Raw genomic sequence first — 27,433 nt, 5'->3', positions numbered from 1 at the left:
TTCTCTAAGAAGAGACAAATAAGCCTGAATTTTAGAATGTTATTTTCTCTTCCCTCTCTTACATGACTAAGAAACTATAAAGGTAGATTTTCTGCCCAAACAGAAATGATGCTACAAGACTATGAAGAGCGGGGCTGGTGCTCTGGCTAGGAGATCCTGCGAACATTGCATGTGACACTACATGTTGGGCCAAATGCAGAGACCTAGGGGCAAAGACAGGCAGGCTGCTTTGGGGGAAGAGGGCACCTGGATAGAGTTTCAGCTCTGAGGGTGATCGGGTACACAGAGGGCCAGGCTAGGAAGCACCTCTGTTGTTGACCACACACCCTCAAGCTCTGGCCATGTAGTGACAGATGTTCCCTAGACATCTGCAGAGTGCCAGGGGCTGGGCTCGTGCAGACGCCCGTACTGGGTAACTGGCCACAGTCAGAGGGGGCATCCTGGTGTGAGTAGGGGCGCTCTGGAGGACTGTGACTCAGCTGAAGTTTGGGGACCCTTGGCCTCAGTCCTGGGAGAGTCTCTGCAGGGAGCTTTGGCCTTCTGTCCTACGGTCACCATGACAGGGAGAGCTCCTCTGCTGCCAGAGACCCCATCTCAGGATGAAAGGTGAAAAGTGGCCTCAGTGAAGGGCACATACTCAGAGAGGAACATCTCAGTGATTGAAGAGGGGGCCAGTTTCCTCAATGATATATTTTCTTTACCATGAAGTAGCTGATGGAAACTATAAGGGTATATGTTTTCCCAGCAAAACTCTTTTCATTTTGAAAGAGGAAAAGAGCAATCCGTAAACATGTATTTATTTATTTTTGGTTTTGAGACAGGGTCTCACTTACCTAGGCTGGAGTGCAGTGGCGTGATCACTGCTGGTTGCTGTCTCAATCTCCCCAGGCTCAGGTGATCCTCCCACCTCAGCCTCCTGAGTAGCTGGGTCTACAGGTGCACACCACCATGCCTGGCTAATTTTTGTTTCTTTGGTAAAAATGAGTTCTCACTATGTTGCCCAGGCTGGTCTTGAACTCCTGGGCTCAAGCAATCTGCCCACCTCAGCCTCCCAAAGTTCTGAGATTACAGGCATGAGCCACTGCATCTGGCCTCGTAAACTTTTTTTTTTTTTTGAGATGGAGTTTCGCTCTTGTTGCCCAGGTTGGAGTGCAATGGCACGATCTTGGCTCACTGCAACCTCCACCTCCTGGGTTCAAGCGATTCTCTTGCTTCAGCCTCACGAGTAGATGGGATGCACCACCCAGTTACTTGGTGGCATGCGTGGCGGCATGTGCCACCATGCCCCACTAATTTTGTATTTTTAGTAGAGACGGGAGTTTCTCCATGTTGGTCAGGCTGGTCTCAAACTCCCAACCTCAGGTGATCCGCCCACCTCGGCCTCCCAGAGTGCTGGGATTACAGGTGTGAGCCACCGTGCCTGGCCCTGGTAAACATTTTTAAGGTGTTTTGAATGGCTTGAGGGCTCCCCAAAAACTTCTGTCAGAGACAAAGGGGATTCCAATGGAGTTCTAGTGTCACCTAGTGGTGGCTGGAGGGAGGAACTGGGGTGAGAGGAAGGGAGAGGCGGGACACACAGCAGGTCTGCTCTTTCCGCTGAGAGAAACCTTCCTGGGAAGAGAGCTGCCCTTGGGTGTGCCTGGGACTGCTCTGGGGAAGGGTGCGTGGAAGGGAGATGTCACACTGCCAGCAGCAAGTGGAGAAAAGTCTGCTCGCTGTCCTGGGTCTCACGCTAAAGGCATTTGGTGTGATTTAATGCTGCTGGCTTCTTGGAGAGATGCCTCCTGACTCCTATTTGTCTTTCAACTTTGGCCATGAAGGAGTGTTACATTTTTATGTGGTCATATTTATGATACTTTTCCTTTATGATTCTCTGGTCTTTGTAACATTCTTGGAAGAGTCTGCCTGCCAAGTAAAGGCCATTTAAAACATCTGTGGGAGAAAAGAGGATGCTGGGGGTACTGCAGCCATTTCGAGCATCTTTCTTTGATTTTGTTGTTTTTTTACTCTGTTTTGTGTTCATCAGTAGCTGTGTGCTCCCTGGCTAACTTCCAGAAAGCTGAGCTGAAGCCACCAGGCATCTTAGGTGTCCTCAAGCAGGAGGGGCTGGTTCAGGAGCTCAGTGAGGAGGCCTCCTCTGCCATAGGTATCTCCCTCAGGCTGGGGACGTGAAGGAATTCCACCCTGGTGCATGCACAGTATCATGGGAATCAGGACTCAGGCTGTCCTAGGCTGTGCCTCCATGCCTCCCCCATCAGCTCCTAGGCAAGTGACTTAACTTCCCCAAGCCTCGGGATTTTTATTTGTAAAATAGGAATAATAATAGTAATAATAACAAGAACAAAATTAGTACCTATCTCACAGGGTTGTTTCTGGAATTAAATGAACTAATGCATCTGAAGTGCTTAGACCAAGGCCTGGGACATATGAATAAGTGCTTCATAAATGTCACCTGTTACAATTATTTGAGCAAGTGGCCCTGGGATAGATCAATTGATGCTGGACTTTGAAGTCAGTACACAAGTTTCTCAGATGGAGACACACTGTCCTCTTTCCAACACTGGGCATTTTTTTTTCCTTTTTTTTTTTGAGATGGAGTCTTGCTGTGTTGCCCAGTCTGGTGTGCAGTGGTGCAATCTCAGCTCACTGCAACCTCCACCTCCAGGGTTCAAGTGATTCTCTTACTTCAGCCTCCCAAGTAGCTGGGACTACAGGCATGAGCCACCACACCTGGCTAATTTTTCGTATTTTTAGTAGAGACAGGGTTTCACCATGTTGGCCAGGCTGGTCTCAAACTCCTGACCTCAGGTGACCCGCCCGCCTTGGTTTCCCAAAGTGCTGGAATTACAGGCATGAGTCACTGTGCCCGGCCAACATTGGGCATTTTCCTTTCTGCTTCATGGAGGAACCTCCTTCTGTCCTTTCAGATACAATCTTGGGAGTGCTTGGCCTCAGGTCCGGATTTTTTCCATGGGTGCTATGGGTACTTAAGCCTATGAACTTTTAAAGCATCTGCTTGAGACCAGAAAAAAAAATTACTGTCCTCAAATTATGAAAGGAAAACTTCAAACCAAAATTAATAAATGTTCACTTAAATACTTTTGTAAATGCTTTTGTTGTATCAATGTCATTAATTGCTAAATGTAGTACTCATAAACATTTCATTATATTTGAAGACAAACATAGTTTTTTTCTCAGTTGGCAAGACATCCAACACATGCATGATTGCTTAGAAATAAAACCAGTTGTAAATTCAGTGAGTCCCTTGTTGTCCAGTGATTCCAAAAGCCAAATTTGTAAAAATCATTTCAAAATGTTTACTGCAAGAAATTATGTTTAATGTGGAATGTGGTATATTTTAGTACATTTGGCCTGACGGGGTTGGGCTCCAAAATAAGAGTTTGGGAGTCTATGAAGACCTCACAATTGATCCTGGATTCAGGGACCACCTCCCAGAGAGCAAGTCTGTCTGTGGAGCAGAGGAAGGGGCTGGGATTCATCCCTGCTACCTCCCTGCACAGTCACCTCTTCCAATAAGTTAGCCCTGCTTGGGTGGCAGCCAGCACTGGCCTGGTCCCCGTGGGGTGTCCAGCTTTCCCCAAGAAAGCCTGTAGGCCTTCCTCAAGCACCATCCTCACAACTAGAACATGTGACCATGTGGAGCGGTTTCCTAATGTGTAATCAATAAACGACCTGTATCAGACTCCACTCAATCTAAGTCTCTCAGGGTGAGGTCTGGGAGTCCGCATTTTAGTAACTTTCTCCCCCTCTCCCCAAGGCCTCATAGATGATTCTGATGCACGTTTAAGTTTGAGAATTACTAGTCTAGAGTGTGTGTGCGCCCCAGGAGGAGGGCAAGATGATCCATTTTACGATCTCATTAGTCTATTTAGTCTATGTTTCATAATATAGACAATATGAATACAGTAGTGCATATATAGAAATTATAAATAAAGAAACATACATATATTGGTGTACATGCTTTAAAAATTTATTACTGTTAGGGGTGTATGATCAAAAAGGTTTGGCGCTCAGAGCGACCTGCCCAGCCCAGCTATGTGGTCAGACCTGCTGCATGTTCAGCTCTGAACCTGGGCCTGGGAGGTGGGGAACTGGGATTGGAGTGTACAAAAAGCAGAGGACAGGCTGCCCCACGGTGGTAGCAAGGAAGCTGCACCTCACTCAGTGCCAGGGGTGCAGGTAGTGCTCAATAAATGGTCACTGGGCAATGAGTGAAGCTGAATCCCAAAAATACCTGGGAAGAAGATGGCATAGGGCCCATTCCATGCTAAAATGGGCAGCACAGACTTCCATCCTTCAGAGGGAGGGCCCGACAGGTTAATCCATCCATTCCTTTATTCATTCATTTATTTAATAACTAATTATTGAGTACGCACTAAGTATCAGGCACAGGCACTCAGGGATCTACCCCTCCAACTTGTCCAGCCACCTGCTGAAGTTCAGGCAGGACACCACCCCCTCCCCCCACAGCTTTTCTGATAGCCTGATTAACCATGGGCTGGTGGCTGGGTGGACACGGTGGCACATGCCTATAATCCCTTTAGGAGGCCTAGTCGGGACCTGAAGCCAGGAGTTCAATACCAGCCTGAGCAACAAACTGAGATCTCATCTCTTAAAAAACATAAATAAATAAATAGTCAGGCATGGTGGTGCGTGCCTGTAGTCTCAGCTACTCAAGAGATTGAGGTGGGAGCATTGTTTGAGCCCAGGAGGTCGAGGTAGCAGTGAGCTATGATCACGCTACTGCATTCCAGCCTGGGTGACAGAGTGAGACCCTCAGCTCTAAACACCAAAAACAGGCGGAGCGTGGTGGCTCATGACTGTAATCCCAGCACTTTGGGAGGCCGAGGCGGGCAGATCAATTGAGGTCAGGAGTTCAAGACCAGCCTGGCCAACATGGCAAAATCCTGTCTCTTCTAAAAATACAAAAAATTAGCTGGCTGTGCTGGCACACACCTGTAATCCCAGCTACTCAGGAGGCTGAGGCACGAGAATTGCTTGAACCCAGGAGGGGAGGTTGCAATAAGCTGAGCTCATGCCACTGCATTCCAGCCTGGGTGACAGAGTTAGACTCTGTCTCAAACAAACAAATAAACAAAACCCAAACTAACACAATGGGCTGGGACTTTGGGAATAGGAGGGTGCTACTTGTCGTAGCCAGGGATAGTTGTGGCTGTTTCCCATTTTAAGGTTAGTTTCTCTGCATGGAGGGGGGTGTCATGCCATTGACGAGGGTGATCCCAATTCAGGGGAATCCAGCTTGGCCTAGAGGCACCCCACTCTTGTCTGCCTGAGGAAGGGTCATCCCTCTGGCTGGTTCTGAACTCAGCATCCAGAGGCTCAGGGAAGGAAGTAAGACTCTCAGTCAAATACGCTATTATTTTATCAACATGGTGACTCCAAGACTTGAACTGATCTGGAAGCTATGGAGAGAGAGAAAGAGGAAGGTAGGTAGAGAGAGGTGAACCAGGCAGGAGCAGCCAGCCAGGTGGGAAGAGCAGAGACTGCAAGGAGAGAAAGTGACCAGGGTGGGAAAAAGCACAGAAGGAAGGGCAGGGAGAAAGATGAGAAGGGGTGGGAAGTGGGTAGACAGTAAAAGAAACCAGCAAGGGCCAGGCGCAGTGGCTCACTACTGTAATCCCAGCACTTGGGGAGGCTGAGGCAGGTGGATCACTTGAGGTCAAGAGTTAGGGACAAGCCTGGCCAACACGGTGAAACCTTGTCTCAATTACAAATACAAAAATTAGCTGGACATGGTGGTGTGTGCCTGTAGTCCCAGCTACTCAGGAAGCTGAGGCTGGAGAACTGCTTGAACCCGGAAGGTGAAGGTTGCAAGACTGTAGTGAGCTGAGATCGTGCCACTGCACTCCCACTGGGCAAGACTCTGTCTCAAAAGAAAGAAATCAGCAAGAAGAGAGCAACAGGGAAGGAAAGGAAGGTGGGGAAGGTGGGGAAGGTGGGAGTGGAGCTGCTGTTGAAGGAAGCTTCCCCAGGTTCCTGCCCGCGGCCTCCCTCTCCTGCGTGCCTGTGTGTGCACTCAGAACACCGACGCATGCACATACAAGGACACAGGTTTTCGCGGAAGTGCACACGTATGCACTGACACCCACCCCCTCAGGCACTGCTCACAGAATCCGCACTGCTGGGTGTGTAGGTGTTGCCACTGTGACTGGTGCTGGAGCACCACCTTGTGGGTATTAATAGTTTCCCCTGAAGCCATCAAAACAGAGACTTCATCAGCCCCAGTCTCCCTGGCAGTTTCCTTCTTCCTCTTCCTTTCCAGGATTGGTCTGGGAAGGGTCCTCTGGATCAGAGCTACCACCCAGCCACCCCAACTCCCACCCCCATGTTTCCCAGCAGCTGCCTTGGGGAAGGATGGCAGGAAGGCCTCCGGGTTCTGCCCCAGGTCTGGGAATAAGGAGACTGCTGGCCTTCTTCGACCCTCTGAGTTGGGTCTACCCTAAGTCCCTGCCAGGGAAAAGTTGCTGGGGCACAGGACTCCTCAGAAGGGCCGCACTCAACTTCTCTGAATCCTATGCAGCCACACCAACCTCCTCTAGGTCCCTTCCTGGCCAGAGACCTAGTTGACACTAACAGTGGTGTCCCCTCTTCCAGTACAGAGCTCCCTGAAGGACTAGGGTGAGGGTAGAGAGGAGCCTAGTGCATGAAATGTAAGAGGCCCTCGTTCCCAGGCTCGTGTAAGTGCAAGGTTGGTATCTGCATGACCTTGACAGTGGGTGCCTCCTTCAATTTTGCGCCAGGGATGCCTTGGCTACCTCATCCTATCCCAGGCCCGTTGATACTCCCATCAGCTCCTCATTAGTTCCCTGCCTTTGTCCCTGATGCCTCTCACCTTCCTTTGGGACTCCCTGGGATCACGCTGCCCTGAGCTGCAGAACCTGGGCTGCCTCTGGACTCAGATGAGCACAAACCTCTGGCCCTCACTTCCCTCCTTCCCTTTGACCTTCCTCTCTCCCCTGCTTTGCCCATAGCCCCAGGTCTAGGCCATGTGGGGCCTGTGACATCCCCTTGTCAGGCGAGGTAGTTCATGCCTGTAATCCCAGTACTTTCGGAGTCTGAGGCAGGTGGATCACCTGAGGTCAGGAGTTCGAGACATCCCTGCTGTGCTCTGCCTTTGGGGCCTCATCCCCTCCCCCATTCCCCTGCCCACACCGGACTTACCCAGAGCTACCATCTGTAAATCCTAGCAAGGCCCTTGTACTTCACACACACTCCAGCAGAATGAGTCTCAACTATGCAGAGTCCTCCTATTTGTTCTAACTTGTGAAAGGCCTGATCCTAGCTGCCACTCACAGTGACTTCATTCCAGCAGATTTCAGGGGGAATGTAAGTGTGTGTGCTTGTATAGGTGTGAGTGTGTGATAGTGTAGAGGTATGTGAGCGCATGTGTGAGTGTGTTGCCATTCAGAGCCTGTGGATTTCTGATGCATGAGTCATTAGCTGGGAGTGAGCCTTGGGAAGATACTGCCCATAAATAAGACAGCCATCTCTGACCTGCTGTGGCCATCTGCAGCTGCCTGCACACGTGATCCTGGGCATCTGGGAGGCTGGAGGCCGGGGTCGGAGCTGTCTTTCCCTCCAGATTCCAGAGAGAGAGCGGCTGTCACAGATATTTCTAGCTTGCCTGGAGTCCCAGACATTTAAGGGTGTGATGCCTGGAATGGGGATGGAGCGAGGAGAGCAGGAGAGGAAAATAAAGGGTGGTTCAGGAGGCTCTGCTCCCAAGGATCTCAGTGGAGTCTCCTGGCCCGCAGTGGGAAGCATGCATTCCACAATTATTTTCTGAGAATCTGTCACATGCCAGGCACTCCCCCAGGGGGTAAGGACACTCTGGTGAACATGACTGACCTGTGCTCTCCCCTCACAGAGCTTATGTTCTAGCAGGGAGGCAGAAGATAAACGACGAAAGGCTACTCGTAAGCAAATTACATATAAAAGCTACGAAGAAAATAAAATGGAATATCGTGGAAAGTGACTGAGAGTGGAGGGGTCCTTTAGTTGGGACAGTCAGGGAATGTCAGGACTCGACTTGTGCCTAGATAATGAGGAGCCGCCAAATGGAGACTTGGGGGAAGAACCTTCTATTATAGAAAAGGATACACGAGATGTCCCCCTGCCCACCCACGTCTTCACTGGACTCTGGATCAGAGTTGCTGAAGCCAGATCAGGGAGCTAGAGATGACTCAGAGGAGCAGGAAGGCTGATTCCCTGGGGGGAACCTTGGAACGTCTTCCATCCCTGATAGACCAGGAGAGATGCCCCAGGTCCAGGTGGGAGAAGAATGGCTTCCGTTTCGCTTCCTGCAGGCTTCTTGGTGCAGTGCTGATCTACAGGAAGGCAATAGCCACATGAATAGGGCACTTGCTGAAACCCCCTTCCTCCAGGAAGCCTTCTTTGACTGCCATAGGTTGCATAGGCTCCTCTCTCCCACCTTGTTACAGCTAACAGAACCACTCAGTTCAGAGCTGGTGGTCTTCTGATGCTGTCCCGGAGATCTGTTCCCTCAGCTTGGCCAGAGCTCCAGGCTTGTGGGTCTGGTTCGTGGGCATTTAAAGGCCCTCAGTGGCACCTATGCATCAGTGAGACTGCTCGGGGTTCCGGCTCTGAACCCTTGCCCTGGCGCCCCTACCCTGGCTGAGAACGGAAGGTCAAGTGCCAGGGTCCTAATCTTAATTACTTTATCCAAGCATCCGCTCGTCCATTTACATGTTTCCCTGGGCTCTCCACTCTGCGCCAGGCCCGGTACCTGGAGCTAGGGAAACCGAACATGAGCACTGGCTCGCCCGCACCCGCATCCGGGGAGCTCGGCGTTCTCGCGGCCCTGCTCCCCTTGTTTTCAAGTGCAAGTTCCATGGTTCCGTGCTGGGAATAAGGCCAGCCCCGGAGGCCACCATCCTCGCCTGATGTCTTACCCGGACCCGCGCCGCCGAGAGCGTGCGGCTGCGGGAACGCGGCGCGCCCCGGGGTCACATCTGGCCTAGCGGGCGCGCGCGTGTCACTAAGACGCTCATTCACCGGCGCAGCTGTCACCATAACAACCGGAGCGAGGGAATCCTGGCGACTGCCGGGGCGGGGGGCGGGGGCGGCGGTCGCAGGAGGGACCCGGCGCGGGCGGGACCGCGGCGGTCGGGGGACACCAGCCGCGTCGGGAGCGCCCAGCACGCCCCGCGCTCCGCCGAGCCCCGCTCCATGCAGACCCGCGGGCCGGAGGGAGCCAAGCACATCGCCGCCGCGGCCGTCCCCGCGGTGGGGTGACCGAGCCTGCCTCGGAGCCGCCGAACGCCCACGCCGGGGGCCCTGACTCTATGGCCCGGGGGGAGCGCGCCGGAGCCGCCGCGCCGCCCACCCCCAGCCGGAACCCGAGCGTCCCGGGGAGCAAGCGGGGAGCCCCGGGCGGCCCCGGCCCCGGCCCAGGGCCCTGCTTGTGGCCCCCGCTTCCGCCACGGGGCATGGGAGGCAGGTAGCCCCGCTCGCGCCAGGACACCCGCGGCGGGCGGGACCCGCCAAGGACCGCGAAGTCCCGAGAAAGGAAGCAGAGAAGAGGCCCGCCCGCCCCCGGCCGCAGCCCCAGCAGGGCCCTCCCCCGGCGGCGCGCACCCGCGCGCGCACACTCGCACACCGCACCTCCGCTCCTGCCCGGCCTCGCCCCCACCAGCGAGCGCCGAACCCCCTGGGGCCGGATGCCATGGGTAACAACTTCTCCAGTATCCCCTCGCTGCCCCGAGGAAACCCGAGCCGCGCGCCGCGGGGCCACCCCCAGAACCTCAAAGGTAGGCTCCCCGGCCGGGCGCAGCTGGAGGACTGGGGCGCAGGTGGAGGGCCAGGGAGGTGTGGTTGGGGAGGACGGGCAGACGCCACCTGTTGTGCGGGTCTGGAGGCCGGAGATGCACCTCTGCCTGTGGAGAGGGCTGGGGGTGGAGGGCAGCCGGCGATGATGGTGATGGAGGATGGCGCCCCGCGGGGTCTGCGCAGTTCTGTCTGCTGGCACTGGGAACGTCAGTGGAGTCCCCTTAGGCCATGGTGTTAGGCGAGCCTGAAGAAGTGGGAAAGGACGTTTGCCAGGTCGATAGCGGAGTGGGGAGTGAGGAGGGAAGCTTGGGTCGTCCGTCTTCAGGGAGGCACCTCGGTCGGTCTCCTTTTCATCGGTCCTAGGGCTGGAGAGACCAGGCTGGGAGCACTAGTTGCATTTCCAATGGGAGAGTTTTAAAAATTCAGGACAGGCTTACAGCAGACTGGAATAAAGGCTCAGAGCTGCTGGTTCCTGGGGTCCTTTGTAGCCGTTGGCTTTTCGCATCCTTTGAATTAGTTTGATTTCTCGTTTTCCCAAAGACCAGATATCCAGTCAGAGCCCTAGAAAAGAGGGGCTGGCAGCCTTGAAACAGAGGGACATTTACCAGAAATGTCTTTGCTCTCCGTCGGCCCAGATCCACTCAGCACCCTCAGGGTGGCCCTAGGCCCAGTCTCCCCGTTCCGAGCCTGCCATTCCTGTCTTGGCGCTTCCAATGCTGTTTCTGACCTCTGGAAGACACTGCTGGGTCCTCCTGGGCCCTCAGACCTACTAAATTCCTTCAGGAAGGATAACAATAGTGCCCTTTAACACAAGGCATCGAACTTTCTCAAACACGTTTTCAGCGAGCGTGGACACTGCTTGGGGTAGTCAGCAGAGCAGACCTAATCACACTATACCCATTTTACAGATGAGGAGAACCAAGGCTGGCTTCAGGTTCCCAAAGCCAGTCAGACCTCGGCACTAGGTGCTAGGCTGTAGACCCGTACCTTTTGACTTGGAATTCTGTCCCTTCTTTTGCTGAACAGTTAACTTTTAAGACCAGGGAAGAGAAGGAGAGACGGGACCACTGTCCTGCATTCTAATACTCCAGCTCTTTCGAAACTTCAGCTCTCACTTGGCTCAGGAAAATCAATGGGTTTGTTGGGTCTTTCTGGAAATTAATATGGCAATGTATGTCAAGATGCTCTAAAAGTATCAATTTGTTGGCCGGGTGCGGTGCCTCACGCCTGTAATCCCAGTACTTTGGGAGGCCAAGGCAGGTGGATCACTTGAGGTCAGGAGTTCCAGACCAGCCTGGCCAATGCGGCAAAACCCGGTCTCTACTAAACGTACAAAAATTAGCCGGGCATGGTGGTGCGTGTCTATGATCCCAGCTACTCGGGAGGCAGAGGCAGGAGAATCCCTTGAATCTGGGAGATGGAGGTTGCAGTGAGCTGAGATCATGCCACTGCACTCCAGCCTGGGCAACAGAGCGAGACTCTGTCTCGCAAAAAAAAGAAAAAAAAAATCAATTTGTTGACCTTGTAATTTTACTGAGAGGAATTGATCCTAAGGAAGTAGAGATGCAGGCATATATACTTATGGCACTAGGCTAGGATGTTCATGGCAGTGCTATTTATACTAGGTGGATAACCTAAATGCTCAGTAATCGTGGTATGTACTCTTGGTAGAGTACTATGCAGTCGTTAAAATTATATTTGTGAAGAATATTTGATGACTTTGGAAAATGCTCACAGTATGATGACAGAATACAAAGTTGCGAAGACTGTATGATCCCAATTTTGTTTAAAAAGTGATATGAATGCAAAAAATCCCAACGAAAACAAAACAAGCAAAAATGCTTGTAAAGTTTCCAAAAGGTTAACAATGATTTCCTCTGGATATGTGATCGTATGGGATTGTTTTTTTCTTTTTTATATTTCGCTTTTTTCTAAAATTTCTATAATAAGCAATATTATTTTTGTAATCAGAAAGAAGCTTTCAGGGTTAGCAAGTATGAAGACTGTTTCTGAGCATTGGAAACAGATTCCTAATGAACCTATGAATATCGTTCAGCTCAACCTTCTCTGCAAGTGAGAATAATGAGGCAAAAGAATAATTGCCCAAATTAAAGTGGGAAAACTGGGCCCTGTCCTTCAGGGGGCAGGGGTTAGCTGGGGGCTAGAGGGTTGACTTGGCCCTTAATAGTCACAGACTGTCTTCCTGAGAAGGCCTTGCTCCATCCTTGTCTCTATGGAAACACAGAGAGCTCCCCACTAATTGCATCTTTTTAATCTAAAATTTGGAATTGTGGGGATCTGAGGTCTCTGTGGCTAGGGTCTTCAGCAGAAGGCAGGAGTGGGGCCCCCATCCACACACCTACTCTAGGTGACCATGGGAATTTTGATCCCACTCCTACTAAGCCTGAAATGAAGGACAGAGTGTGCCCATGAAGGCCACCCGTTGTTGGCTCTGTCCTTCACCCAGGGTCCACTGATCCTCCTTCTCAGCTTGACTTCTAGGGACTGCTTCCCATTTTTCTACTCTAATAGAGCCATCACCTTTATTCTGTAATTGTTTAGTGTTTATTCCCAATTCCCTTCTAAATGTGTCAGCATCGACCTACGAGTCTTCTCTGATGTATCAGTGGTCAGCCAGAAGTCCATTCTAATTGTGTTGGCGTTGACCTGATAGGCTGTGATGTTAACTGCCTACCCAGAGTTCTGCTGGGATGGCGTCTGTACTCAGCCAGAATTCATCTCTAATTCTTATCAGTGCTCATCCAGAAATTTGCTGGGAGTAGGGGTGGAGTGACTGTCTTGATTTTTTTTCTCTCCTTACATAATTGCAATCTCTTGATTCCTCACCATTTTAATTAAAACAACTGGAAGGGACCTGGTATAATAGGGATCCTGGGACTGATCAGAGATAAGATAGGTCTGGCTGTCAGACTGACATGACATGGGACCTCACCATCGCCTCTCGGGTGGTAGACTTTGGTCTTCTTCCTGGGAACACGCTGACCCCACTGTGCTGCTGGTGGTTCCCACTGGGTTCTGAACAGCGTTGGTCTAGGAGTGTTCAGGGGAGAGGTCCACGGTGTAGCTCTGGGCTTAGCACCGACAGGCAGTGCCTGAGGAGCTCCTATGTGCCCAGCTCAGAGGTAAGACACCCCTGGCCTTTCCCAGGCTGGAGATCTACTTGAAAGGCATGAATGAGGGAGTGAATGGAATCAAGTGTTTGCTTGGTTGGACTGTCGAAACCCAGATGTGTGGGCAGAGATCAGAGAAGGGGCATCGGGGAGGATCTGAGCTGGACATGGAGGGAACTGCAGGAACTGGATAGACAGCAAGGGATGCAGCAGAGTCCTAGGGTGTGGGAGAAGGAGGAAAGGCACAGACAGTAAAGGCTTGGAGGGGCTCGAGCATATATGTATATATTACATATAATAGAAAGTATATGTATATGGAAGTTATGTATATATTTTCAGTGAGGGGCACAGAGTAACTGGGGTAGCGTGCACAGGAGGTTCATGCCTCGTGGAGAAAAATACAAAGAATAAAGATTTTCCTCCTTGCCCAGGTCTTTCTGAGTGCCTGCCTGCTGAGTGCTAAGTGGTGAGGGACAGGCATCCTAGGAAAGCCCATGGAGGGCTATTCAGCCCCAGTGGTTACCCATAGATGGAGACTGGATGGGCTACCTCCCATTTTTTTTATTGTAAAATTTACATAACCTGAAATTTGTCATTTTAAAATGTATAATTCAGTGGCATTTAGTACATTTACAATACTGTACAACCACTGCCTCTACCTAATTCCGGAATATTTTTATCATTTCAAAAGGAAACGCCATGCCCATTAAGCAGTCACTCCTGTTACCCTCTCACCTGAATCCCTGGCAACCACGAATCTACTCTGTGTCTCTATGGACTTGCCTATTCCAGGCATTTCATATACATGGAAGGATACAATATTTGTCCTTTTGTGTCAAGCTTCGTTTACTTAGCATAATCTTTTCAAGGTTCATCCATGTTGTAGCGTGCACCTTTTTTCCTTTTGTGGTTGAATAATATTCTATTGTAAGAATATGCCACATTTCACTTATCCATTCATCAGTTGGAAGACTTTAGGTTGTTTCTACATTTTGGTTTTCATGAATAATGCTGCTATGAACATCTGTGTCTAAGTCTTTGTTTGAACACCTGTTTTGGGTTCTTCTGGGTATACATCTAAACGTACACCTCCCATCTTTCAAAAGGTGGTGCTTCTTGAATTGGATACTTCACAAAGTCACTGGTTGTGACAGCTGTAGGAAGGCCGTCCCCTTCCATGTCTGGCTGGGTGTGACGCCAGCGAGACACCTGTTGTTTTCACTCTCTTTTCTATGACGGCTGAGGCTCCTGGGGGGCTGAAGGAGGAGCTGTGAAGGTTGACTAAGGATCTTGATTCTTGTGGTGGGCCAGAGTGAGTCATGAGAACTTGTCTGTAGACCCTGAATTTCTTCACTACTCTTTGGGGATGAGAGCAGAGGCGGGGGAAGGCTTATCCGTGCACAAGGTCTTAGCTATTTTTCTTTTCCTCTCTCCCTCTCTCCTTCCCTCCCTCCCTCCCTTTCTTCCTTCCTTTCTTCTTTCATTCCCTTCTTCCCTCCCTCCCTCCCTTCTTCCTTCCTTCCTTCCTCCCTCCTTCCCTCCCTCCCTTCCTGCCTGCCTGCCTGCCTTCCCTCCCTTCCTCCTTCCCTTCCTTCTTTTCTTTTATTTTGGCTAGAGTGCAGTGGTGTGATCTTGGCTCATTGAAGCCTCAACTTCCTGGGCTCAAGTGATCCTCCTGCCTCAGTCTCCCAAGTAGCTGGGACCGCAGGCACACACCACCAGTCCTGGCTTATTTCTGTAGGTTTTTTTTAAGAGATGGCATCTTGCCATGTTGCCCAGGATGGTCTGGAACTCCTGGGCTCAAGCAGACCTCCTGCCTTGGCCTCCCAAAGTGCTGGGGCCACTGTGCTCAGCCCCTAGCCATTTTTCTGCACTCACATTCTCACAGCTACTTCCCTGATCTGGGTCCTCATCTCAGATATTGCCACAGCTGCCATCCTAATTGGCTTCTCTGCCTCTGGTCCCTCCTTTGATGCTGCCGGAGTGATTCTCCCAAAGTACTATCTTCATCATACCCTTCCCTGCTTCAGTTACCATAATGGGATATTCAAGGTCTCCATTCTTTGGTCAACCCACAGATCTTCCCTCAGCTCTTGTCTGGGCTCCTTCCTTGGTTGTCATGACGCTTGCAGATTAGGTGAGCTCATCCAGCTCTCCGCCCCCGGGGAATGCAGCAGACGGATCTGGGGGGGTGCCTGGTGGCCTCCTCAGAGTGACTGGCTGCGTCAGCCCCATGTTGAACCCAGAGCACCCATCCTGCATGCCCTGTTGGTTTTCAGTTCAGTTTTACCTTTGAACCCTGTTATGTTAATTATCGTGATAATATTTATAATAGCTACCATGCACTGGGTGGTTACTGTGTACCAAGTTCTTACATGTGGATTATTTCCATTAATACCCTCCCAACAACCTATGGAAGGAGGTAGCATTGTCACTGTTTTACCGATGGGGGAAAAGAGGCTCAGAGGGGTTAAATAACTTATCCCAGTCCACACAGAAGCTGATGGGGCTGGGATTCAAAGCCAGGGCTCTCAGACTTGAGAGTTTATTACTGTGATTGCTGCATTATCCTGCCCCTGTAGCATTTAGTCTTGGGTGGGCTCTATCTTTCATTGTGGGAGAGAGATGGGGGAGTAATTTTTGAGTCTCTGGACAGAGCCCCAGGGCTGGGAAAGGGCACACCATGGGGTTCTTGATGCTTTCTCCCTTGGCTAACCAGAGGATCAGGAGGGCTGTGCTAGTCTGGAATTCCCAGCCTCCTCCCCTTACACTTTCTTCAGGGTTTTAGACAGTAGATCCATCAGACACTTTGGAGGAAGCTTACAGTTCTTTGGGGCCAGTGTTTCTCAGAGTGAGGTTTTTCTACTGCCTGCATCAGCGTTAGCTGGAAGCGTGTCTACCCTGCAGGTTCCCAGCCCCCAGCTCAGACCCGCTGACTCAGAATACATTGGGGATGGGGCCCTCAAACCTGCGTGTTTAACAAGATCCTCAAAATCTGAGAACTGTTGTGACTCTGGGACCTCAGAACAGTCCTACTCTGGCAAGGTTGGAGGAGGTGGGACTAGGCTTCTCAGAGGAGGAGAGCCCAGAGTTGGATGGGGGAGATTTGGAGGGGAGCTAGAAGGGCTGGCAGCAAAGGCACAGAGGCAGAGAAACACAGGGTGTGTTCAGGGATGGTGAGCAGTCCTCTTGCTTGGATGTGGGGTCCCCAGTGGGGACGTTAACAGGTCAATCTTTGAAGGTAGGCTGGGGTCATATCTTGGAAGGCCTATGATATTAGGACAAGGAAGTTAGATTTTATCCTGTAGGCATTGAGAGCCATGGACGGCTTTTGAGCAAGATGCATGTAGTGATTTTATTTCAACAACACCAACGGCGGTGGAAGGCAGGCTGGGGAGAGGAGGGGCTGAGGCATCTGGAGCTGCTGAGAGGTTCACAGAGGCTGTCAGTCTTCTGTCCTAGGCCAAGCTGAAAGGGCTGGGCGTGACAGCCAAGCTGACGTGCTCATCTGGGGTTCCCATGGGCAAGTCTGGAAGCATTCCCAACCCACAGCTATGGGCAGTAGGACTATTGCTCACAGGCAGAAAAAAGAAAAAACCAGCAATGAAAGGATTTTTAAGAAGCCCAAGTTCTGATGCTAGGAGTATTAATGTAAATAAATTCATTTAATCTCCCCAAAAGGAGAGGTAAGTATTATTCCCATTTTATTATTTATTATTATTATTATTTTGAGATGGAGTTTTGCTCTTGTCACCCAGGCTGGAGTGCAATGGCACGATCTCGACTCACTGCAACCTCTGCCTCCCAGGTTCAAGTGATTCTCCTGCCCCAGCCTCCTGAGTAGCTGGAATTACAGGCACCGGCCACCAAAGTCCAGCTAATTTTTGTATTGTTAGTAGAGACAGGGTTTCACCATGTTGGCCAGGCTGGTCTCAAACTCCTGACCTCAGGAGATCCGCCCGTCTCGGCCTCCCAAAGTGCTGGGATTACAGGTATGAGCCACCACACCTGGCCATTATTTATTTATTGTAGCGATAGAGTCTCTCTATGTTACCCAGGCTAGATTCTAACTCCTGGGCTCAAGCGATCCTTCTGATTCAGCCTCCTGGGACTGCAGGTGCACACCACTGTGCCAGGCTCTTATTGTTCCCATTTTATACATGAGAAAGCCGAGACTAAAGGATGTGAAGAGTGCTGCCCAGAAACACTGAGCTAGGAAAGAGCAGGGCTGGGATTTCTACCCAGGACACCGAAGGTGATCAGGGAGGAAACTGATCTTGGGGGAGAATTTCTCCACATTAGGACTCTTTTCCTGGGCCCTCTGGGATGGTGTCTTAGTCCGCTTGTTCTGCCATAACAAAATACTACAGACTGGATGGCTTAAGCAATGGAAATGCATTGTCTTAGAGTCCTGGAGGCCGGAAGTCTGAGATCGAGGTGCCAGCACGGTTAGGTTCCATTGAGGGCCCTCTTCCTGGCTTTCAGGTGGCTCCTTCTTGCCGTGACCTCACATGGCCTGTTCTTGGCGTGTGCGTATGGAACGAGAGTGATCTTTCTCTCTTCCTCTTATTATAAAGCCACTAATCCTATCAGATCAGGACCTCACCCCTCTGACCTTATTTAACCTTAATTACCTCCTAAAGGCCCTATCTCCAAATATAGTCATATTGCATATTAGGGTTTCAATATATGAATATTGAGGGGCGGGTAAAATTCAGTCCATAGCAGATGGCATGTGCTCGCTTCCAAGGTGTGCACAAGGAGGCACAGGCATTGGTTCTAAATCACAGAGCCCAAGATGGAGGCAGGATGAGCAAAAGCGGTAAGAGAAGGAAGAAGAGTGAGGGTAGGAAGGTGGGTGGGAGCTAGGCACTGCCCAGGGCATGCTAGGGCTGCCTGTTTCCTGTTAGTTTGTGCCTGTCTCGTTCCTGGACCTGCACACCCAGGGGCTAGAGCTGAGGGGCTGCTTCACGCTGAGCCGGTTGCTTTGGCAACCCTGGGCAGGATGCAAGTGGTCTCCTTGGTAACGCCTGGGAAACCTGCCTCAGGGATGGAGGGAAGTGAACTGGCCAGCATCAGGCTGGGTGGCACAGGCAGAACTGGCCCCGGCTGCTGAGACAAGCAGGCGGATAGGAGGGCCAGCTTCAGAAACAGCCTGGGCCGCCTTTTGGCCATTTCCAGCAAGCCTGAGTCCAAAGGCCCTGTGGAGCCTGTGGGTCCCACCTGGCCAGACCAGAGGCACTAGTGGGCCAGCCCAGGAAGTGGGAGGTGGTAGGGGGGCTGGGGAGAGGGAGAATATAGCTTCTGGATGACAGATCCAGCTCCAGAGTTTATTAAAAGATGCTTATCAGGAGTCATTCCCTGGATGGCTTTGGGAAATGAGCAGGTGTTGACACTTGTAGGGGGTAAGAGGGCAGAGCTTAGAGAAAAAGAAGGGCTAAGAGAAGAGGAGGAGGGAATAAGCAGGAGTCACTGGGAGGCAGGTGGGAGGCCTTGGCTTTTTCTCTGCTCTAGTAACAGTTCCAAGGGGAGGCGGGGCTCCGGCACTGGGCTTGGGAACTGAAGTTCTCTGAGGATGAGAGTCGGGGTTTGTGGGATGCACTAATGGGGAGGGTAACAGGTGGGTGGGAGAGCTCATTTCATTGTTTAACAAGCTAAGCATCAGCTGACTGCCATCAGCCATGGGCCGGACACCCTCCTGGGCACGCGGATATGGTGAGAAATGCAATAGGTCAGTGCTCACCATTTCCAGCTTACCCTTTAGTGGGAAGGCAGATGGGAATAAAAATGACAAACGCATAAAAATGAATCTGGAGATGACAATTGCTAATATCTATGTGCTAGAGCTCATGCTGTGCTCCCCTCCCCGCCACCCCCTCCTTTTTTTTGAGACAGGGTCTTGTTCTGTTGCCCAGGTTGGAGTGCAATGGCATGATCACAGCTCACTGCAGCCTCACCCCCGGGCTCAATGGATCCTCCCTCGTCAGCCTCCTGAGTAGCTGAGACTACAGGTGTGCACTAGTATTTTATTTTTTATTTTTATTTTTACTTTTATTTTATTTATCTTTTTGGAGACAGAGTTTTACTCTGTTGCCCAGGCTGGAGTACAGTGGCGCCATCTCAGCTCACTGCAATTTCTGCCTTCCAGGTTCAAGGGATTCTCCTGCCTCAGCCGCCTGAGTAGCTAGGATTACAGGCACACACCACCACGCCCGGCTAATTTTTGTATTTTTAGAGAGATGGGGTTTCACTCTGTTGGTCAGGCTGGTCTCAAACTCCTGACCTTGTGATCTGCCCTCCTCGGTCTCCCAGAGTGCTGGGATTACAGGCGGGAGCCACTGCGCCTGGCCTTTTGTCATGTTTTCTTAGGCTCCTCTTGGTTGTGACAATTTCTCACACTTTCCTTACTTTTGATGACCTTGACAGTTTTGAGGATTACTGGTTACGTATTTGTAGACTGTCCCTCTTTTGGGACTTTTGTGGTGTTCTTCTCATGATTAGATTGCGGTTTTAGGTTTTGGAGCGAAAGACCGCAGAGGTAAAGTGCCATTTTCCATCATATCAACGGCACATGCTGTCAACATGACTCATTGCTGTTGATGTTGACCTTGAGCGCCTGGCTGAGGGAGTGCTTGTCAGGTCTCTCCATTGTGCAGTTAAAGTTACACTTTCCTCCCTTTCCATTGCATTCTTTGAAAGGAAGTCACTGTGTGCAGCCCACACTTAAGGGGTGGGGTTTACGCTCCACAAGGGGTGGGGTGTTACGTTCCACCTCCTGGAGGCCAGAGGCCCCGTCATCTTTAACTGTTCTGCTCCACTATATCTTTAATTTCTTACCCAAACAATTATCTCTGGGTAAAGGCTTTGAAGGAGAAACTAGGGAACTATAAGGGGGGAACTTGACTTGGTCTTGGGGTTCAGGGAAAGTTTCTCTAGGAAGTGACCTGAAAATGAGTAGGAGTTGGCCTCAGTTCCCAGATGGGAAGCTACTAGCATATTAGGCATGAACTGTTCATTTCTCATCCTTGGCCCCTGCCGATTAAATGCCACTGGCTGCTCCAAATGCCAATGTGCCATTAAAAATAATAGCTCTCCTGTATCTTTTTTTTTTTTTTTTTTTTTTTAAAGAGACAGAGTCTTGCCTTGTTGCCGAGGCTCTAGAGTGCGGCGGACATGACCTTGGCTCGCTGCAGCCTCAACCTTCTGGGCTCAAGCGATCCTCCCACCTCAGCCTCCTGAGTAGCTGGGTCTACAGGCACACAACACCAAACCCAGCTAATTTTTTTTTTTTTTTGGTAGACGGAGTCTTGCTCTGCTGCCCAGGTTGGAGTGCACTGGTGTGATCTCAGCTCACTGCAACCTCCGTGTCTGGGTTCAAGCAATTCTCTCTGCCTCAGCCTCCTGAATAGCTGGGATTACAGACACCCACTACCACACCTGGCTTATTTTTGTATTTTTTAGTAGAAACGAGGTTTTGCCATGTTGGCCAGGCTGGTCTTGAACTCCTGACCTCAGATGATCTGCCCACCTCGGCCTCTCAAAATGTTGAGATTACAGGTGTGATCCATTGCTCTCAGCCCCAGCTAATTTTTTAATTTTTGTAGAGACAGGATCTCACTGTATTGCCCAGGCTGGTCTCAAACTCCTGGCCTCAAGTGATCCTCCCACCTTAGCCTCCTAAGGTGTTGGGTTTACAGGGGTGAGCCACTGTGTCCAGCCAGCTCTTCTGTATCTTAAAAAGCATCCTAGAGGGGGCAGTACTATCCTAGTTGAGCTGGGTATGGAGGCCACATGAAGGGTATTCTTAGGAGAAGGAGCTCAGGACTGGCTCAGAACTGCTGCCGGGTACAACGGGGCTGAGCCCTGGCCAGAGTCACCCCAGCCCTCCTAGCCAAGGAACTTTCAGCAGAAAATCATCAAGTAACTGCTTCCTTGCTTCTCAGAGGTGTCCCACTCCCTTCTCACTCATTCTGTCCGTGTAAGTACATTGCTGGTCACAGACTGTCTGTGTGGGGACAGGGGAGGAGGAGGAGAGAGGACGCTTCTTGGGATGGGGGGACAGAGGAGGGAAGTATGTCTGCTGGGTTACCTGGATGGCCGCCGCCTTCTTTTTTTTTTTTTTGAGACGGAGGGAGTCTTGCTTTGTTGCCCAGGCTGGAGTGCAATGGCTCGATCTTGGCTCACTGCAAGCTCTGCCTCTTGGGTTCACGCCATTCTCCTGCCTCAGCTTCCCGAGTAGCTGGGACTACAGGCACCCGCCACCACGCCCGGCTAATTTTTTTTGTATTTTTTAGTAGAGACGGGGTTTCACCGTGTTAGCCAGGATGGTCTCGATCCCCTGACCTTGTGATCCGCCCGCCTCGGACTCCCAAAATGCTGGGATTACAGGCGTGAGCCACCGCGCCCAACCCCTGGATGGCCTTCTTTAGCCTTGTTGCCCTAGAATGCCATCCTGGCTGCTCCAGCGGTTGGGGTGAGGATGGAAAAGGGAGAATGTTGACAGGCGAGGTTGCTAGGGTTAAGATGATGGCAGGTCCACATGCTCTTGGCTTTCACCTTCATCCTTCCCACTTGGCTTGCCCCAGCCCCTGCCTGGTGTCTGCTGAGCGGCTGATGTTCTCCAGGGCATGGGGCAGTCCAGAATATGTGTGTCCAAGTGTGGGTGTCCAAGTGCCCCTGAGAGGGAGGGGAGGAGGCACTCTGGCCCAATCAGGGTAGAATGAGGCTGTAAGGATATTCCAGCTGATTCATTTCATGTGTTGGTACCTGCTCTGAGCCAGGCATAGTGCTGGGTATGGAGAATTGAGAGGTGAGTAGTGGGCATGGTCTCTTTCCTGACATACTCACGGCCCTGCCTTGTCCAGTTCAATCAGTCCCTATTGGCAGAAGGGTCCTCCCTTCCTCCTCCTCCTCCTCCATGTCTGCTGTCTGCTTTCTTTTTTTTTTCTTCTTTTTTTTCAGACGGAGTCTCACTTTGTCACCCAGGCGGGAGTGTAGTGGTGCAGTCTTGGCTCACTGCAACCTCCCCCTCCCGGGTTCAAGTGATTCTCATACTTCAGCCTCCCAAGTAGCTGTGACTACAGGTGTGCACCACCACGCCCAGCTAATTTTTGTATTTTTAGTAGAGACAAAGTTTCACCATATTGGCCAGGCTGGTCTTGAACTCCTGACCTCAAGTGATCTGCCCACCTCGGCCTCCCAAAGTACTGGATTACAGGTGTGAGCCACTGTGCCCGGCCCACTTTTGCTTTCTTTTCCTTTTCTTGCCATGCTCTTTCCAGCTAATGTTCCTTTAAACACATTGTTTCCGAGGGGAGAAGGTGTGGCAGGTGGTCAGGCCTGTGCTTGGTGCCTGGTGGAAGGGCTGGTGGCCACTGATTCAAACATCAGAACCTAAATGTATCATGGAGATTGTTTTGCCCTACCTGCTTTCTCATCTCAGGTCCCCTTGGCCCCAGACCTGCCCAAGGTCATACAGCTGGATTGGACCAAGCAGTAACAAGATCCCGAGGTTCAGACCTTGCAGGATGATGCTCTTAGGAGCTGCTGGAAGCTGACTCCAGAGGAACACCTGAGGGGGACAAGTGCTGGCCCCAGATGTGATACAAACGCTCTGCTTGGAGTGTGATGCCTGAGGGGAACCATTGAAAAGCCTTAAACAGAAGAGTGACAGGATCACTGAGATGTGCTAGCAGGCTCTTGGGGCAAGAGATGGGGAGGGGTGGAGAGGGGCCAGGCAGGAGTCCACTGCAGTCCTGTATGCAAGGAGAGAGGTGTGGCTTCTGTCAGAGTTGGGCAGGCAAGCAGATTGACTTGGGAGATATTTTAGAAGGTCGACTTGAAGCTTTGGAGGTGGGTCCAGGAGAGGGAGCTGCTGGGGAGCTGCTTGTGCCATCTCTGAATGGCAGTGGTCAATGTGCACCTGGGGGCTCTGTGGAAGGTCAGTGTATGCACACTTGGGACTTGTGCTCCTGCCACGGGTGTGAGGTTTTAGAGCCAGGAAGAGAGACAGGTGACCAGGCTGGGCAGGCCCTGAGCTGTTGGTTCCATCCCTACCCCTTGGGATGCCATCAATTATTAATATCCCCTCTGCCTATCACAGGTGGCTTCCAGGAGGGTAGAGGCAGCACCTGCGGTGTGATGTGCACCTGGCTTCTTCTCTGCCAGGGACCTGCAGCCCTGCCCTGGCCAGGCGTTCTCAGGTGGCTCCCCTCCCTGTGGGTGCCAGTTCCCAGCCACACACACACAAGCCCCTGAAAGGTGGCCATAAATCAGCCGGGACAGGCCAAGGTTGCTCTGGCTTTCCCAGAGTGGAGATCAAAGCCCCAAACCCCCACCCTGGGGCTCAGCACTTATTAAATTATAAAACTGTCAAGAGATGGACAAGCAAGAGCGACTGGATGGATGGCCCTGTAGTAAAACAGAATGCGGAAGAGTGGCTCAGAACCAGGCAACAGCTGGGAAAGTGGCGAGAGGAGGAAACGCCTGTTTGTCTCCGCCCCTGGGCTTGGGACTTCTCACAGGGTCAGGTCCCTCGAATTTGAAAAGCACATAACCAACGCCCTCCTCTCCCATGACAGGATTCACAGCACACTTCACAGAGGAGACACTGAGTCCGAATTTCCACAGGACTGTGAAAGTCCAATCTTCCAAATCTTGTTCAGATTCTTCCTGGGCCTCTTCCTGGGGCCTCTTTGAATCAGCATTAGGGTAACATCCATTCTCGAGTCTCATCCGCAGGATACAGCCAGGACCTCTTTCTGTCTCTGAGCGCCCTGACTTCTCTTCCAGCCCCGAGGGACAAAGGCAGACCTTGGACTCAATGGAGTGCCAGCCGTGTCTGGGTGGACAGACTTCCTCACCCACACCTCCGCAAGTCCCATGCAGGAAACCCCCTCTTTGGAGGGCTGAGAGGGGCAGAAGGGGTTTTTCCTTTCTGAGGCTAGCGTTTGCAGATCTGTGGGGCTGAGGAGACCAGCCAGACATGCAGACCCTGATGTGGGCCCAGGGGTTGGAGGAAGCGGTTGGGATAGGTCATGCGGGAGCAGAATGCCACTCACGTGAACGTTTCGGCCTCAGAGGGCAGCCCGCCGGGAAACTAGGGCTCTGCATGCATGAGGGAGTCCTGCCTCCTTCACTGCAAAATGTAAAAGAAGCTGTTTTAGGGATCTTGGGTTTCCTCAACTGATCCCCCAAGTTGAGGTTGTGTTAAAGAAACCAAATACAGGGTTGGGCGCGGTGGCTCATGCCTGTAATCCCAGCACTTTGGGTGGCTTTGCCTTAGCTTCACCTCCTTAACACGAGGCTGAGGCGGGTGGATCACCTGAGGTCAGGAGTTTGAGACCAGCCCGGCCAACATGGCGAAATCCCATCTTTATTAAAAATACAAAAAAAAAAAAAAAATTAGCTGGGTGTGGTGGTGCACACCTGTAGTCCCAGCTACTCAGGAGGCTGAGGCAGAAGAATCGTTTGAACCCAGGAAGCAGAGGCTGCAGTGAGCCAAGATTGCATCACTGCACTCCAGCAGCCTGGGTGACAGAGCAAGACTCTTGTCTCAAAAGAAAAAAAAAAAAGAAACCAAATATGGTTGTGTGTGGCTTAACAATGGGGACACATTCTGAGAATTGTGTTGTTAGGAGATTTCATCATAGGGGAACAGCACAAAGTGCACTTACACAGACCTAGATGGTGTAACCTCCTGCACATCTAGGCTGTGTGATGTGGCCTATTGCTCCTTGGCTACAAACCTATATAGCATTACTGTGCTGGATACCACAGGCAGTGGTAACACAAGGGTGAGTATTTATGCATCTAACCATAGAAAAGGTAACTTAATGCATTGCACGATGATGTTATCATGGCTACGACATCAGTGGGTGATGGGAATTTTTCAGCTTCATCATAATCTTATGGGATCATTGTCTTATATGTGATCTGTCATTGAACAAAATGTCATTGTGCGGCTCAGTAGTATATAAGAAGAGGCTGGATTGACTTTTGAAGAGGTAAATCCCTCGCCAAGATTCAGGACTCGTTCTGAAAGTGGAGGTTTTCTGTCTGGTGCTAAGGTTCTCAGTTCCTGAGGCATGAGGTGGTATTTTGGGGTAAAGGTGCTATTTCTGAAGGCAAGATTCTGGGCTGATCTTGAGGCTCCCGTTTGGGCGTGTGGGTTCCAGGTTGAGGTGAGGGTTCCATTCCTGGAGGGCAGGTTTCCATTTCAGGGTCCAGGATTTGTGATTGTGTTTGAGTCTTGTGGCCAAGAGTCCATTTTGGAGCCCAGTATTCTAGAATTGGGTTGAGGTTCCCTCCTTGGGTGGAGTTTGATGATCAGGGTGGAGGTCTTGTACCCTGGGAGGAAAGGAAGAGCTAGACCTCCTTCCTCTTTTAGAGAAGACTTCCTGGGGCCATCAGCAGATGAAGAGGCCAGTAGAGCAACCTCTGAGCTGACACTTGGGAGGCCCAGGCTCCAGCCCTGGCCTGGATGTAAGACTATTTGTGGATAAGTCACTTACAAGCTCTAGGTCTCTGGCTGCAAGCTTTGGCCAGACAGTGATGTTGACTCATAAAGCACCATCCATGTTCACTTGAGCTTCCCAAAATGACACTAATGGTGGGCTCCGTAGACACCCACAGCCATTGCTTGGTGAGTCAAATCCATGGTGACAGGACTCAGGCTGCCCTGGGCACTGCCAGCTTGGTCCAATTAGTGCCAATTGGATCTTAACATGTGCTGAGCGGCCCCTGGGGAGAGTGAGCACACATCGAGTGGGACATGTTAAATCTGGGTCCCTGGGGGTTGGCGTGTGGCTCTGTGGGGTGGGAGATGGGCCAACAGCCCCGTTCCTTGTAGGCCAGCTCTTACCTAGGCCAGGCAGTGGGCAAAGACATGTGGCAAGCCAGGATCTGAAGCGGTGCAGCTGTCTCCCTTGTGCTGTGCTGAGGGGCTGAACCCAGAGGGGCTGTCCTTCACCCCTGGCTGGGTTGACCTCTGCCTGAGAAACATCTGTGTCTATATAGGGCTGCCACCCACACCCCTCCTCTGTTTCTCTCTTGCTACCTCCAATGTGGATCTTTCTGTTGGAGAGCTAAAGTTGCTGGGAAGAAAAAATTCCATTCCATTTGTCCTGGGCTTTGAGCTCTGGGAAGCCCTCTTCCTTCCCGGGTGTTCCTCAAGACCCCCTAGAAGTTTCTGAGGCAGGTGGTCTTGGCCTTATTTCCTGGATGTTTCCAGGGCCTCCCCACCCCGGTGTTTCCCATTCCCACTGCCCTGGTCACACCATTGCCAGTGGGCCTTGAATGGGGGCGCTCCTGACTTGGCCTCTTAGCCCCCATCCACCCTGCTGCAGGTGGACTTCCCTGTCTCAGAGGTCCTCCTTTGTTTTTTTTTTTTTTTTTTTTGAGACGGAGTCTCGCTCTGTCGCCCAGGCTGGAGTGCAGTGGCCGGATCTCAGCTCACTGCAAGCTCCGCCTCCCGGGTTCACGCCATTCTCCCGCCTCAGCCTCCCGAGTAGCTGGGACCACAGGCGCCCGCCACTTCGCCCGGCTAATTTTTTGTATTTTTTAGTAGAGACGGGGTTTCAATTTTTTGTATTTTTTAGATCGAGCCAGCATGGTCTCGATCTCCTGACCTCGTGATCCGCCCATCTCGGCCTCCCAAAATGCTGGGATTACAGGCTTGAGCCACCGCGCCCGGCCCGGTCCTCCTTTGTTTTACCAAAACAGGCGACAGGACAGGAGTGAGTGGCGGACATGCTTTACAGGTCTAGGGCAATCTCTTCTGTGTTCTGAAAGGATATCTTTGGGACAGAGTCCTTTCCCTGCAGCCCAGGAAACTCAGGTGCTTGAGAAGAGGGGGAGCTTTCTCCACCAGCCAGTCTGTCCCAGGGACACACGGGGAGCTCTGTCTGGGTCCACAGGGACCCCCAGGCCCCCTCTCTCGGCCTGGCTATGGAACCTGAGAGGCTGAGAGGCCTGGGGGTCCCACTGGGCTATGGAAACCCAATCCACATGCTGACGCTGGTACAGCCCAGCAGGCCTCTGGAATTCTCCAGCAGCATCTAGGGGGACCTGGAGTGCAAGGAGGGAAGAGGAAAGACAGGCAGGATAGAATGCACTGTAGCTGAGGCATAGACTCTGGAATTGGACTTTGTCTTGGCTCCCTGGGCCTCAAAGCTTAACTTCTCCATGTCCTAATTCCTTATTTGAGGTAATGCTTGAGTACTATGGTTGCCATCGTTGGGCTCATCCTTCAGGTCTTGGCTTAGCTTCGCCTATTCTAGAAAGCCTTCCCTGACCACCAGGTGGGTTAGATGGCTTCTGCTGTCCCTCTCTGGCTGCCCTGGGCTTCACCATCCTCGCACTGATCACACTAGCTGCCAGGCCTGTTTGCTTGTCTGTATCTTTTACTGTCTCTCTTGCCTACTGCCATATCACTGCCACTAGTGCCTGGCACACACAGTAGGCACTCAACT

The 27,433-nt window shown here is 51.5% G+C and overlaps 1 protein-coding gene and 1 long non-coding RNA gene across 2 annotated transcripts in view; one reads left to right on the top strand and one right to left on the bottom strand.

Annotated features, from left to right (window-relative positions):
- Positions 1–8,107: 8,107 nt before the first annotated feature.
- Positions 8,108–8,936, bottom strand: LOC110744165. The gene is made up of 2 exons (XR_002524423.2): positions 8,474–8,936; positions 8,108–8,369 (listed from the first exon to the last, which is right to left on the bottom strand). It is a non-coding gene; the product is annotated as an uncharacterized LOC110744165 (long non-coding RNA).
- Positions 8,937–9,048: 112 nt separating this feature from the next.
- NEURL1 (neuralized E3 ubiquitin protein ligase 1) overlaps positions 9,049–27,433 on the top strand; it is a 99,362-nt gene continuing 80,977 nt past the window's right edge. The window contains exon 1 of the mRNA XM_003904218.4: positions 9,049–9,812. Coding sequence (XP_003904267.1) covers positions 9,728–9,812 — 85 coding nt within the window. The 5' untranslated portion in view covers positions 9,049–9,727. The remainder of the gene's footprint in view (positions 9,813–27,433) is intronic.

The sequence above is a fragment of the Papio anubis genome, chromosome 11 (genome assembly GCF_008728515.1).
Source record: "Papio anubis isolate 15944 chromosome 11, Panubis1.0, whole genome shotgun sequence".
NCBI classification, from domain to species: domain Eukaryota; kingdom Metazoa; phylum Chordata; class Mammalia; order Primates; family Cercopithecidae; genus Papio; species Papio anubis.
The sequence above is the reverse complement of the archived record's forward strand: the minus strand, read 5'-3'. Positions and strand labels throughout refer to the sequence as shown.